This window comes from Nematolebias whitei, chromosome 13, assembly GCF_014905685.2.
Source record: "Nematolebias whitei isolate Nwh7 chromosome 13, NemWhi1, whole genome shotgun sequence".
NCBI classification, from domain to species: domain Eukaryota; kingdom Metazoa; phylum Chordata; class Actinopteri; order Cyprinodontiformes; family Rivulidae; genus Nematolebias; species Nematolebias whitei.
The window spans coordinates 35,924,086-35,938,675 of NC_056510.1; the positions used below are offsets into that span (position 1 = coordinate 35,924,086).

The 14,590-nt window shown below is 43.1% G+C and overlaps 1 protein-coding gene across 1 annotated transcript in view; it reads left to right on the plus strand.

Moving 5' to 3' along the window:
* Nucleotides 1–14,303, plus strand: part of slc35a5 (solute carrier family 35 member A5) — a 21,873-nt gene extending 7,570 nt beyond the window's left edge. The window contains exons 4-9 of the mRNA XM_037686696.1: nucleotides 143–210; nucleotides 1,532–1,720; nucleotides 6,221–6,421; nucleotides 6,512–6,639; nucleotides 9,309–9,577; nucleotides 14,101–14,303. Of these exons, the coding sequence (XP_037542624.1) occupies nucleotides 143–210; nucleotides 1,532–1,720; nucleotides 6,221–6,421; nucleotides 6,512–6,639; nucleotides 9,309–9,577; nucleotides 14,101–14,169 (924 nt within the window). The 3' untranslated portion in view covers nucleotides 14,170–14,303. The remainder of the gene's footprint in view (nucleotides 1–142; nucleotides 211–1,531; nucleotides 1,721–6,220; nucleotides 6,422–6,511; nucleotides 6,640–9,308; nucleotides 9,578–14,100) is intronic.
* The last annotated feature ends 287 nt before the right edge of the window (nucleotides 14,304–14,590 follow it).

A 14,590-nucleotide genomic window follows, 5' to 3' on the forward strand; every position in this document is an offset into this window, starting at 1 on the left:
GTGATGAGCCACTTACTTCAGGTTAATTATTATATCAACTTTTACTAAATGTAATTTTATGAGGCATGGTGCTTGTGCCTTTGTGCATGCTGCAGTGACTTAACTGTTTTATCTTTTATCCTGCTGTTTCTCTTGTTCTCAGGCAATGGCAGTGTTGTTCTCCAACTTTGTCATCTTGACCACAGCTGTTCTCTTTAGAATCGTCCTGAAGTAAGTGGCTCATCACACAACATCGTAAAGCATTGCTTCTTAAAAATACACAGTTTGCCTTTCATCTTCTTTCTTATTTTGGGCGACCTAAGAAAAACGACTCACTTTTAAAACTATTTTTAGACAGTTTCTTGGAGACTTATATCTAACAGTTTGAGTAAAATAAATATTATAGAACACTTCAGTAGGTATTACTACAGCACTTGTGCTGACATACTGAGTTCCATATTGATGTACAGTTGAATCAAATACTCCTGCTGAGGCCCTTTTGTGGTACAGATTTACTGAATTGCACACATTGGTTATTTTTAGCATTCTACTGTGAAGACTGTAATTAGAGCCCAACCGATATGGAAATTTTGGCCATCGCTGATACTGATTTTGGGAGGGGAAAGGGACCGCTGATAACCGATATAATGGCTGAACATTTTTGAGCTTTGTCCACACCCAAGAATCTTAAGTAAACAGTGTGTGGAGCGGGGCTTCTTTATTTAGCGCAGCTGTTAGCAACCATGAAGTAAAGGTAAACTTACAGTGGGTCTAGGTATAGCATGGATATGATTAGCTTTACTGGTGGTGCACTGGTCATAAAAACAGTCTTCCTAATGTATGTTCACATTTTCTATCCTTCACTATTCACCATAAAGTTATCAAGTGTTAATATAAAATATAAGTTAAACAAAGAAACAACCTTCCCTGTTCATTGTTTAACAGTCAGTCACATATGGTGAAGGTCTAATTAGTACTGACCACAGCAATGCTTTTTTATTTCTTTGTAGAGAAGTAAAGATTTCAGACAAACAATGCATTTCATTGAGGACAACAAAGATAAGGTTTCTAACACTGATTTTACCTCTACATTAGATTAATTGTTCTGGATAAAGTTATCTAAACGTTAGCTTGCTAATTTGAGAGGCACATAGCTAATGGCAAGCAGGTTGGAGGATGGAAGTGGACTTATTGTTGATTTTTAAAATTTATACATCAGTTAAAATTAACTTACCATGCTCTGTTCAGTAAAATACCTCACACAGTATTGCTGCCTGCTTCAGCTGCCCTGAAACTGAAACCTAAGTGAAAGTAGTCTTCGTGCACCCTCTGCTGGATACATTGTACAATTACGGCTGGTTCCAACATTTTAGGTGTGAAATTTAGAAGTGCTTATATCGACGAATAATGGGACAATTATCACTGATACTGACAGATCCCCAAAGGCCTATATCGGCCTAAATATCGCCCCCACTAATCTATCAGTGGAACTCTAATTGTAATTCTTAATACTTTACATAACTTTTCTTTCTTTTTTTTTGTGTCTTTTTAGGAGACGTCTGTCTTGGGTTCAGTGGGCAGCGTTATTTATTCTCTTCCTGGCCATTGTTTCCTTGACAACAGGATCAGGAAGCAGTCAGACTTCCATAGCAGTGCCAGGTCTCCACTCAACACACCTCTCCACCCCCTCCAACTCCTGCATTCTCTACACACAGCTGCTGGAACAGATGAAAAACAGCAGGTAATGTATGTGTGGTCAGTTTTGTTTTGTAGATCTCCTTCACACTAAATGATGTTCATGTCTGTAGGATCTTGATGAGGTATTGTGACACACATTTAGATTGCAATTGTGGTGGTTTATTTATGATGGCAGTGTATGATGGTCCTAGGTGGAGTGTGGGGCTGGTGTGCACAAGTATGGCTCAGTCATCTAGAATTTGAAGAAAGGACTGATCTCATTGTTTTCTTGTCCAAGTTACAGCCCTATCATTGTCACACTGTGCCAACATTCTCCAAACACAACCAGTTTATGCTTTTTCTTCTTCAATAAATGTCTTGCCTTGTTAGCTGTCCTTTATTCAACTTCCGGATGCTTGTTCTCATTATGTCAGCAACACGTCTTTCAAGTCTTTCCTATGACAGACGTACAGGCGAGGCTAGAGGAGTTTTAGTGGTTTCTCTTGTTGATACAGCATCATAATCAGGTTAGTGAAGGAGGCCGTTTTATCCAGCTAGCCTGATTAAATGTTCTGTAACTTTTTTTTTTTTTTTAAGAAATTGCGGCTAATCATGACAAATTCACCGAATCGACCAAGCACGGGTGTGATACCTGTGATAATAGAGTTGTGCTAGTGTGGATTGATCTCATATCTTGTAGATGAATTCTGAAACTATTTGATTGAGTCATGCAGGAAATGGCAGGAACAGTAAGAGTTGAAAATAACTATTTTGAGTACTAATAATGTAGCAGCATCATGATTGCCTTGACACTGAAGGAGCATTTCCAAATTTTCTGTGGTCCAACCACATTTTAAAAAGTCATGAAGGCCATGGAAGGTGTATTTATCTAGTGTGAAAGATGACTTAAGAATATAGAGGAGAAAATAAATAAAATGTAGAAAACTAGATGTTATTAAACATGCAGTGCTGTAAAGCAGTATTTGCCGTTTTAAATATTTTTGGCACTTTTAAATGTGTCAGATTAGCAAGAAATGCTACTATCAGAAAGGGAAATCCCCTAAATTTATCATATTTGTTCTAGAATTGCACCGCTCAAGGTGGCTGCATGTTGGAGCAGCTCTGTTACTTTTATTCTGAGATTTTGCTTTTGGAAACTTTAATTCCTCTTTTTCTGGATGTAAGTCAGATTTTTTGGATGATATTTTCCTCTGGTATCAGATGTTGTGCAGCTGGAAGGATTTTTACTGAAACTTTTTAGTTTTGGACATTTGTTATGATGCGTAACCATGGCAACAAGGCAGTTTTCTACAACCAACAGCAGATGATTAACATCTCAAAAGCTCAAATTACATCTCAACTACAGCCCCAAATTTCAAATGAGTTGAAAGGATGTTCTGTGGATGGATTCACATCTACCTGCCAGCTGTGCTCAAGTGCCTGACCACTGAGATCCTGGAACTAGATAGAAACACCGCTCATGACAGCAGAAGGAAAGGATTGTCCCTCGGCACCTACAGTTGGCTGTCCGCAGCGACGAGGAGCTCGGCAGACTGCTGGGAGGAGTGGCCATCGCTCTAGGAGGAGTTCTGCCCGGCATTAGGGTGGTCCTACAGCCCAGGGGAACCGAGAGGCCAGCCGAGTCTGGGTAGACGGATCGAACGGCATCTGCAGCCAGTTTCTTAGGATCCACTGTGGGATGGACCTTTACAAGAGATCCTTCTGGTCTACAACCATCAGTATCTATAACATCTCTTAATGAAATGAGGATAATGAGTTACAACAACAAATAATTTCCCTTTGGGATTAATAAAGTATTTTTGAATTTGAATTAAATGGGGATTCCATTATCCACAAATGGAGAAAACATGGAACAGTGGTGAGTCTTCCCAGCAGTGGCTGACTGAACAAGAGGAGGCATCAATGACTCATTCAGGAGGTCCAATAGAACCAAGAATAACATCTAAAGTACTGCAGGCCTCACTTGCCTTTAACGTCAGAGTTCATGATTCAACAGTAAGACAGAGGTGAAAGGTTAAAATTGCCTCCATGGCTGAGTTTCAAAGCCAATATAACTGCTTCACAACAAAAATGAAAAGGCTCCTCTCAGATTTGGCAAAAACATAATAATAATCCCCAAGACATTTGATAAAATATCCTGTGGACTAACAAAACAAAAGTGGAACTTTTTTGGAATGTGTTCAAGTACAGCAGTCCTTCTCAAATAGTGGGGCGCACCTCCTCAAATAGTGGGGCGCACCTCCCTGGGGGGGCCCGGAGCAATGCTGGGGGGGGGGGGGGGGGCGCATGTGACCCCGGGGAACATTTTGCGGCAGAGATTAGAGGTTGGTATTTTTTTTGCACCATTCTCATTGTGTCAGGGTGCGTTCGGCAACTGGTTTCTAAAATCCGTCAACTCTGTCTGACTAATAATAAAGTTATGAACAAATATGTCTGTCTTGTCGTTTGGGGAGCCACGATTGAACCGTGTCGCTGTGACACCTCCTCAGCTGGTGACGCTCTGGACGCTTCTCACCCACAGCACGCATGAGACAGAATAAAGTCAAAGCGAGAGCGTTACCTCGGGCAAAAACTCGGGCGTGGGAGGAGTTCGGAGAGGCCATGGAGAAAGACTTCCGTACGGCTTCGAGGCGATTCTGGTCCACCATCCTGTATCTCAGGAGAGAAAGCGGTATGCCACCAACGCTATTTATAGTGGAGGTGGTGTGCTGCTGACCTCAACTCGGGATGTCGTGGGTCAGTGGGCAGAATACTTTGAAGACCTCCTCAATCCCACCGGCACGTCTTCCACTGAGGAAGCGGAGCCTGGGGACTCTAGGTCGGGCCCTCCAATCTCTGGCGCTGAGGTCACCAAGGTGGTTAAAAAGCTCCTCGGTGGCAGTGCCTCAGGGGTGGATGAGATTCGCCCAGAGTTCCTTAAGGCTCTGGATGTTGTAGGGTTGTGTTGGCTTACGCGACAGCAATATTGCGTGGACATCGGGGGAAGTTCCCCTGGATTGTCAGACCGGGGTGTGGTCGCCTTATTCCAAAAGGGGGACCGTAGAGTGTGTTCCAACTACAGGGGGATCATGCTCTTAAGCCTCCCTGGTAAGGTCTATTCGGGGGTTCTGGAGAGGAGGGTCCGTCGGATAGTCGAACCTCGGATTCAGGAGGATCAGTGCGGTTTTCGTCCTGGTCGTGGAACACTGGACCAGCTCTACACCCTCAGCAGCGTCCTGGAGGGTGCATGGGAGTTTGCTCAACCAGTTTACATGTGCTTTGTGGACTTGGAGAAGGCGTTCGACCGCGCCCCTCCAGGAGCCCGGTCCTCCGGGAGTATGGGATATCAGACCCTTTGATATGGGCTGTTAGGTCCCTGTATGACTTGTAAGAGCTTGGTCCGCATTACCGGCAGTAAGTCGGGCTCGTTCCCAGTGATAGTTGGACTCCGCCAAGGTTGCCCTTTGTCACCAATTCTGTTCATAACTTTTATGGACAGAATTTCTAGGCGCAGCCAAGGTATTGAGGGGATTTGTTTCGGTGGCCTTAGGATCGCTTCTCTGTTTTTTGCAGATGATGTGGTCCTATTGGCTTCATCAGGTCGTGATCTACAGCCTTCGCTGGAGCGGTTTGCAGCCGAGTGTGACGCGGCCGGGATGAAGATCAGTTCCTCCAAATCCAAGGCCATGGTCTTGAGCTAGAAAAGGGTAGAGTGCCCTCTCCAGGTCAGAGGAGATCCTGCCCCAAGAGGAGAAGTTTAATTTCTTGGGGTCTTGTTCACAAATGAGGGAAAAATGGAGCGTGAGATTGATAAGTGGATAGGTGCAGCGTCGGCAGTGAAGCGGGTGCTGTATCGGTCTGTTGTGTTGAAGAGAGAGCTGAATCAAAAGGCAAAGTTCTCAATTTACCGGTCGATCTACGTTCCTACCCTCATCTATGGTCATGAGCTTTGGGTTGTGACCGAAAGAACGAGATCTCGGATACAAGCGGCCGAAATGAGTTTTCTCCGCAGGGTGTCTGGGCTCTCCCTTAGAGATGGGGTGAGAAGCTTGGTCATTCAGGACGGACACAGAGTAGAGCCGCTGCTTCTCCACATCGAGAGGAGCCAGTTGAGGTGGCTCTGGCATCTGGTTAAGATGCCTCTTGGACGCCTCCCTGATGAGGTGTTCCAGGCACGTCCCACCGGGAGGAGACCCAGAGGAAGACCCAGGACACGCTGGAGGGACTATTTTCTCGGCTGGCCTGAGAACGCCTTGCGATTACCCTGGAGGAGCTGGCCCAAGTGGCTGGGGAGAGGGAAGTCTGTTCCTCCCTACTTAGGCTGCTACCCCCGCGACCCGAACCCGGATAAGCGGAAGAGAATGGATGGATGGATGGATGGATGGATGGATGGATGGATGGATGGATGGAAGAACATAATATTTATTTACTTGATCAAACAGTTGATAAATTGGACAATTGGAAGATAATTTTACACAATAAAACTTTATTTAGAATATTGCTGAATGAACCTTTACTTGTTGGTTCTTTAGCCAGAATATTATTTTTATTTGTTTTTTTGCAGTGTTTCAGAATCATGGACATCATCACTGCCAGGTCAGGCCTGGAGGGATGAGATAGTGGGGAAGCTTCGGTCTTTTGGAGTTGGTCACATCCTGCTTCTACTCCAGTGCTTCATCTCTGCCATGGCCAACATCTACAATGAGAAGATCCTCAAAGAAGGAGATCAGCTTACAGAGAGCATCTTTATACAGAACAGTAAACTGTGAGGATACGCTTCCTAGCAAAATACTAAAACAGAAGACACACTCATGACTTAGTGGTAATCTTTCTGTTTTGTTGTGTGGTTTTGTAGATATACATTTGGTGTGGTGTTTAATGGACTGACGCTCGGGCTGAGCAGTGAGGCACGGGGCCTCACTATCCACTGTGGACTTCTCTATGGACACAATGTTTATTCCCTGGTTCTGGTGCTGGTCACTGGTGAGTCATGGTAAAAAATGTTTGCTTCTCTCAAAGATGTAGATAGAGGTATTCTGCATCAAAACTGTGTGGATAAATAACAGGCAGGCACAAATGTTTCAGAATGATTGAAACAGCAGATTTTTGTTGTTGGATGTATTTTATCTAATAAATAACCTTGACCTATCTGCTAAGTTGCACAAATGGCATTTCCCAACAATAGAATATAAAATCACATTCTGGTAAGTTTACAAAATAGATATTCCCAATCCACTTTTTAATTCCAATCCACTCCTGATCCAGTACCTCTTACAATGTATTGTATGCGTTTCTATGCTGATGACACAGTTGTTTATTGTCGAACTAGATCAGTTGCTAAGGTTTTCCAGCTTTTACAGTGTGCATTTCGACATCATCCAGTCAGATTTGTTCCGCCTCAAACTGGTGCTACATGCTGATAAGACTAAAGGGATGTTGTTTTCAAATAGGAAGTCTGTTCCAGCAGTCCTTCCTTCTATTTTTTCTTCGTATGGTGTTCTTATTGAGTTTGTCGATTCTTACAAATATTTGGGTATCTTTGTCGATTTGCATCTCTCTTTTAAGTCTCATGTTACAAACTTGGTAAAGAAATTGAAAGTAAAAGTGGGTTTGTTTTTCAGAAATAGATTCTGTCTAACTCTGAATGCTAAAAAACGCCTTGTAACTGCTACTTTCCTTCCCTCCATTGACTATGGTGACATTATTTACATGAACGCTCCTGCAAACACCTTGCAAATGTTGGAACCGTCTATCATGGTGCGCTTTCATAACTGGCTGTACCCTTCACTGCACCCTGAGCCTCTGGGACTCATTTACAAGAGGAATCATTGGTTAGGATTCATTGATTTTGTCATCATTAACTTCATGCAGGCTCTCACACTGGTACATTTTCATCTTTAAATCACTTCTTGGTCTGTTGCCTTCATATATCCTGCATGCCACTGCATGAGTGCAGCTACAGCGTACACTCTCAGGATATTATTACTTGCAGTGTCCCCTCAGTGCGGCTCGAACTTGGCAAAAGGGCCTTCTCCTACTCTGCTTCTGTACGTTTGAATACCTTGGAAAAAGATCTGAAGCTCTCGACTTTGACCTCTCTGATTTTAAACTTCTTCTAAGTTCATGACAAAAACCAATGCAGACGGGTTCCTGTTTATAGTATTTTACATCACTTTATAATCTAGCTGTTTTTGTTTCATTTTTTTAATATAATTTCTTCTAGTTACTTTTCATTTTATATGCTTTTTATATGATTGTCTCGTGTTGTGTATACCTCATCTGTGTTCTTTGTTAAAACAGGTCTCTCTTGTAAATGAGTCCTCAAGGCTCAATGAGACTAACCTGTAGAAATAAAAGTTCAATGAATTAATTGAAACGCGTTAATTCTCAACTAGGTCTGGCTGCTGCGAAGCACTTAATCATGGAATGTGTAGTACTTTTTGGCAAACTAATCAAATTTTTATGAGTTTTCTTCAACGGTGGCTTTATCTTTTGATGCTCTCCCATAAAGCTTAGACTGGTGAAGAACCTGGGCAACAGTTGACATATGCAGTCTTTTTCATTTCACCTGCTAACACTTGTATATGCTTCAAAGTGGTCACTTGTCTTGACCCCTCTTGTTATTCTCTTTCTTGTCACTCCGTTTGTGAGGACGGCTTGCTCTTGATAGATTTATACATCCCATCATCCTTCCGTTTTTTTTTTATTTTGGATATAACTGAACTGGGGCTTTCTCTTGTATTCATCCCTTGACTTCTACTTTTCAAATATGTTTTTTCTAACTTGAATTAGGACAGTCACTTTAGAGGTGGTGAATAAGGGGGAGTGGTGGCGCAGAGGTTAGAGAAGGTGGGCCTGTGATCAGAAGATCGCCGGTTCAAGCCCCAGTAACATCAAAAATGTGGGTGGGGTAGGTGAAGCACCCACACCTGCACCCACCATCATTCGTCCTACTTTGGGCCCTTGTGCAAGGCCCTTAACCCCCACCATCTGCTCCTCCGGGTGTCGTAGATAGCAGCTCTCTGCTCCACACAGAGGGCTGTGGTAGCTCGGTGGTCTGTGGTTGCGTCAGTAAAGGCATCCGGCGTAAAAATAACTGACAAGTCTTCGTGCAACTTAGTTCGCTGTGGCGACCCCTAACGCAGGGAGCAGCCGAAAGAAAAGGAAAAAAAAACTTTAGAGGTGGTGAATATCTATGCAGTCACTTATTTTACATTACACATTTTAATTTCTTTGTAGAAATTAGATTTAGTTTTGACAGATATTTTTGTGCATGTGTATCAAAAATGGGATTAACCAATTTGTAGTGACTAGGTAGCATTAAAAGTAAAACATTCAAAGGGGTAAATACTTTTTTTTTGGCATATTATGTGAAAATAAATATAGTTTACCTTTGCTCAAAGTTACTGAACATATCTCACAACAGATACAGTTGTAATATTAATAGAAACCTGATGCAGCTATTTCACAATTTATTTTATTTTATTTTTATTTTTTTTTATGTTTTGTAGACTGAAAATGCAGTAAAGTTAAAAAATCAGTTAACACATTTGCAGGTTTTTTTTGGTTGTGCAACAGTATATGAGCTGAAAGATTTGCAGTAATTTAAAGAATTCACATTCCTCTCTCTCTCTCTTTCTCTTCTCCCTCAGCTGCTCTCGGTTTATCTGTGGCCTTCATTTTAAAGTTCAGAGATAACATGTTCCATGTGCTGACTGGTCAGATCACCACTGTTCTGGTTACCGGCCTCTCCCTCTTCCTCTTCGACTTCCGCCCTTCACTGGACTTTTTCCTGCAGGCCCCCATGGTCCTTCTATCCATTTTTATCTACAATGCCAGCCAGCCCAAAGACTTGGAGTACAGCCTGCAGCAGGAGAGGTTGCGGGTCATCAATGGAGAGGTGTTTGAGAGGTCCAGAGGGGTAAGCAGCAAAACTCAAATCTTTAGCAGACAATTGATTTGACTGTTGAAATACTGCCTTCAGTTTAATTCAACTAAATACTAACATTTACAGTGACTTGAAAAAAACATTCATACCTGTAAACTATGGAACATTTTGTCACAATGCTACCCCAAACAAAGTGTTTTACTGATATATTAAGTGATAGACCAACACTAAGTAGCATACACATATTAAACTGTGACACTTTAGGAAAAAGTATTCGTGGTAAAAAAAAATTTTAACAAAAAGGAAAATCTGAAAATTGTAGCATGCATTTGTAATTAACTCCCTTTACTCTCATTCCGCAAACTAACGCATCAGATATGCCAGGAATAAAGCTGTTGGGAAGTTTAAAGCAGGGTTGCTTTATAAAATAAAATATTACTTAAATAGGAAACAATATCCATCCATTATCTTTAACTGTTTCTTCCTTTATGGGTTGCGGTGTTGCTTGTGCCCAGGTCCAGCAATCACTGTTCTAGAGGTGGGGTACACCCTGGACAGGTCAAAAGTCCATTACAATAAGATTGTGTTGGTGACACTGGGGCATCACCCTGATCACACCATCTGCTCTGTCATACGTGATAGTGGCAGCATCATTCTGTCGGGATTCTTTTTTCTAGCAAGGAAGTGGAAGCTGGTCAGAGTTGATGGAAGGAAGGATGGAGGTAAATACAGGATGATTCTGGAAGAAAACCTGTCAGAAGTTGCAAATTACTTGGAAATGGAGTGGGGGTTCACCTTCCTGCAGGACAGCTGATGTTTTTCTTAGTTCAAAAATTGGTGTTCATGCGGGCACTATGCAATCTAAATGAGCAACAGCTATTTTGCAAAGAACGATTGGCAACAATTTTAGTCTCTAAATGTGCAAAGATGATAGAGATAATTGCAAAAAAAAACTTACAGCTGGAATTGCAGCGAAACGTGTATAACTAAATATCAATTTTGAATATATTCCTTCTTCAATCACCACCTTTATAGAGGAGTAGAGGAGTTTGAGCACCTGAACAATCATCTTAGGAGCTATGCTGTCGAGGGCAGTTGTCCCTAGTCAGGTATGCCAAGGCAGGTTGGTCCTAGGTGACAGGCCAGACAAAGAGTGATTCCAAAGAGACATATGGACAGACAAAGTCAAGGCGCTCAGTGTCCCTTGCCCAGATGTGGGTTGCCAGGACCCCTCTCTGGAGCCAGGCCTTGGAGAGGGACTTGTCAGCTAGTGCCTACCCATAGGGCTCGGTTGGGCTCAGCCCAAATGAGTAATATGGGTTTGCCTTCCTGTGGGCCCACCACCTACAAGAAGGGCCATATGGGTCTGGTGCATGATGCCATGGGTAGTAGCCAAAGGTGGGGGCGTTGGTGCTCTGACCTTGATTTACCAAAGCTGGCTCTTGGGACATGGAACTCACCCCTTTGGTGGGGAAAGAGCCCAAGCTTGTGTGTGAGGTTGAGAGGTACCGACTAGATATAGCTGGGCTCAACTCGATGCACAGCATGGGTTCCAGAGCCAATCTCCTTGAGAGGAACTGGACCTTATTCCACTCTGGAGTTGCCCATGGTGAGATGCACTAAGCAGGTGTGGGTTTGCTATTAGTCCCCAGCTTGGTGCCTGTGTGTTGGAGTATTCCCCAGTAGAGGAGAAGGTAGCTTCCCTGTGCTTTTGGGTAGAGGGACACCTCAGATTTTTGTTTTGTGATAATTCCCCAAACTTCAATTCATAAAAAACTGCCTTCTTGGAGTCCTTAGCTGGAGTGCTGGAAGGTGTTACAGCTGGGGACTCCTTTATTCTGCTGGGGGACTTCACTACCCACATGGATAACAACAGTGTGACCTGGAGGGTCGGGATTGAGAGGTCACCTATCTGATCTGAACCGAAGCGGTGATCTGTTGTTGGACTTCTGCGCAAGTCGTGGTTAGTCCATCACAAACACCAGTGTTTCCCCTACCATTTTTCAAGGAAGGTGCCCTGCCCTTGCAACAGAACCGAGTGCCCCACCTACCAAATCCCCCACCCCCCATGCAGCTCCACCACTTCCGGATGGGGAGTGTAGATTGTAGCAGCTTTGCTTAGACTCCAAACCATGACAACCACTCGCAATACAAACATAGTGCTCAGAGGAGATTCTGGCAAAACATCACATGGTGGAGGCTGGGAAACCTGCACTTTACCAACACTGTGTTTTGTGAATATGGGGCTCTGTTGATCTCAACCAATGATGTCATCGGAAGGTGGAAGGAATACTCCTCAGACCTTCTCAATCCCACTGGCACATCTTCCATGAAGGAAGCTGAGTTGGGGCACTTAAGGGTTGGTCTGTCCATAACCGAGACCGCCGTTGCTGAGGTAGTTAAAAAAGCTGCATGGCAGCAGGGCACTGGGTGTGGAGGAGATCTGTCCTGAGTTCCTCAAGGCTCTGGAAGTTACTGGGCTGTCTTTGTTGACATGCCTTTGCAACATCGTGTGACCAGTCAGAACCCTTCAGGTTGGGAGTTGGACTCCGCCAGGGCTGCCCTTTGTCACAGATTCTGTTCATAACGTTCATGGCCAGAAATTGGCATACAAAGTCCAGTTCAGTGGCCTCAGGATTCCATCTCTACTTGCAGAAGATGTAGTCCTGTTAGCGTCATTGTCCTGTGATCTTCAGCTCTCACTGGAGACGTTGGCAGCAGAGTGTGAAATGGCTAGGATGAGGATCAGCACCTCCAAATCTGAGGTCATGTTTCTCAGCAAGAAAAGGGTGGATTGTCCTCTCTGGGTTGGGAGTGAAGTTCTGCCTCAAGTGGAGGAGTTCAAGTATAATGGGGTTTTGTTCACAAGTGTGGGAAATAAAGGTTTGTAGGCTCAATCAACCAGGTAAATGACACACAAGAAAAGGTTAAATCATTGTATCTGGACCAGTTTGTTTAAGGGAGAAACGTTTCATCTTCCATCCGGAAGACTTCATCAGTCTGTGGCCTGCCAACCAGATCTGTCCCATAAGTAGCCTTCATTGCTGTGTTTCAAGCCAACCTCCTGTTGGAATCTCAAAAGCAGGCTTTTAACACATGCAAAAGGACCCATTTGTCCAAAACAATCAATCATGGTGTATAACAATCAAATGTTTTAGGCCAGATGGCCAACTTGCTACTCACAGAAATAGCCTGAGGACACCAAGGCCAAAATGGTTCAGAAAAAGGTTTGTAAGCTCAATCGTCCAGGTAGATAAGACACACACACACACACACACACACACACACACACACACACACACACAAACTGTTAAATCATTTAATCTGGATCAGTTTCTTTAAGGGAGAACCGTTTCGTATTCCGTTTGGAAGACTTCATCAGTCTGTGGCCTGCCAACCAGAACAATAGAGCGGGAGATTGACAGATGGATGGTGTAGCATCTACAATATTGTGGACTCTGTACTGGTCCACCGTGGTGAAGATGGCACTGAGCTGTAAGGCAGAACTCTCTGTTTACCAGTTAGTCTACATTCCTACCCTCACTTATGGCCACATATTCTGGGTATTGACTGAAAAAAACAAGATACAGGTGGTCAAAATGAGTTTTCTCTGCAGGATTCCTTACAGATAGGATGCAAAGTTCAATTATCTGGGAGCGATTCAGAGTAGAACCACTATTCCAACACATTGAGAGGAGCCACTTGAGATGATTTAGGCATCTGGTAAGGATGCCCCCTGGGTGCCTCCCTAGGGAGGTGCTCCGGTCATGTCTGACTGGGAAGAGACCCATGGGTAGACCAAGGACACACTGGAGAGATTCTTTCTTTCAGCTGGCCTGTGAATGCCTTGGGATCCTCCCAGAAGAGCTAGAAGAGGTGGCTGTGGAAAGAGATGTCTGGACCACCATACTCAAGTTGCTGCCCCCATGACCCAACTTCATAGCATGATGGATGGATGGATGGACCGACGACCATTTTTCTTCCTCTTCACAATTATACATTACTTTCTGTTGGTCGAGCACATAAAATCCCAGGAAAATACTTTGTAGTTTGTGGTTATGTTGCAAACTGGAAAAATTCAAGGAGTATGAATACTTTGTCAAGGCACTGCAGATGTGATATCTTCTCTCTGTAGGAAACTTGGCACTCAATTTTGTATAATAAAATTTGTTTGACATAAGGAGGGAAATCTGTAGGAAAATAAAGCTATCACACACCTTATTTAACAATTATATGTTTGGTAGTTTAAAAGCATGTAGAACCACAAATGTTGAGTATAAATATCTATTTGTTCCAGATACTATTGTATGAGGAATGCATACTTCAGCTTGCTTTTTTTTGTTTGGAAAAACAAGCAGCAGGTCAGCAGCTGTGGTTTTAAAATTTAAAGTATTTCCTCTCTTTATTTTCAAGACCCTGAATGCTCTACACCAGGATGTGAAAGCAACATGGAAACTTAGTGTTTACGCTAAGATGGGAATGTGAAATAGTTTCATGTCTGCAGATGTTTGTCCTCCTTGCATTAATTTAGATGCCTTTGTTTGTGCTTGCTGTAGGACGGTGAGGAGCTGAAGCTCCTGACTAAGACGAACACAGACAGTGACTCTGAAGAGGAATCCCTGTGAATCCTGTGTTTGAGGACAGAACTGCTGCCAACACTATGTTCAACTGAGATTTTCACCTCTCCCATTATGGATGGTGGAAACTCACCAAAGCATTTTTTGTACAGTCAGTAAATGAACAACAGAGTTAAAGATGATGATAGTGTATATCTACAATGTGCCTGTCAGTGCATATCTACTGTTGTTGTGCCAGCCCTGTTTGCTTGAAAAGAACTTACTTTGTACTTTGCTGTGTTGAGTTATTAGGAATTTCTGTTCATGGTACATATTCCTCTGACCTCAGCTGTTCATACTGTGAAGGAGTGTCCACATTCAAGTCAAACTTGCAGGGCTGGTCAGGCCTTAGACTTTTTAAATTATGGTTTATTCTTCCTTTTTTTATATATATATATATATATATATATATATATATATATATATATAT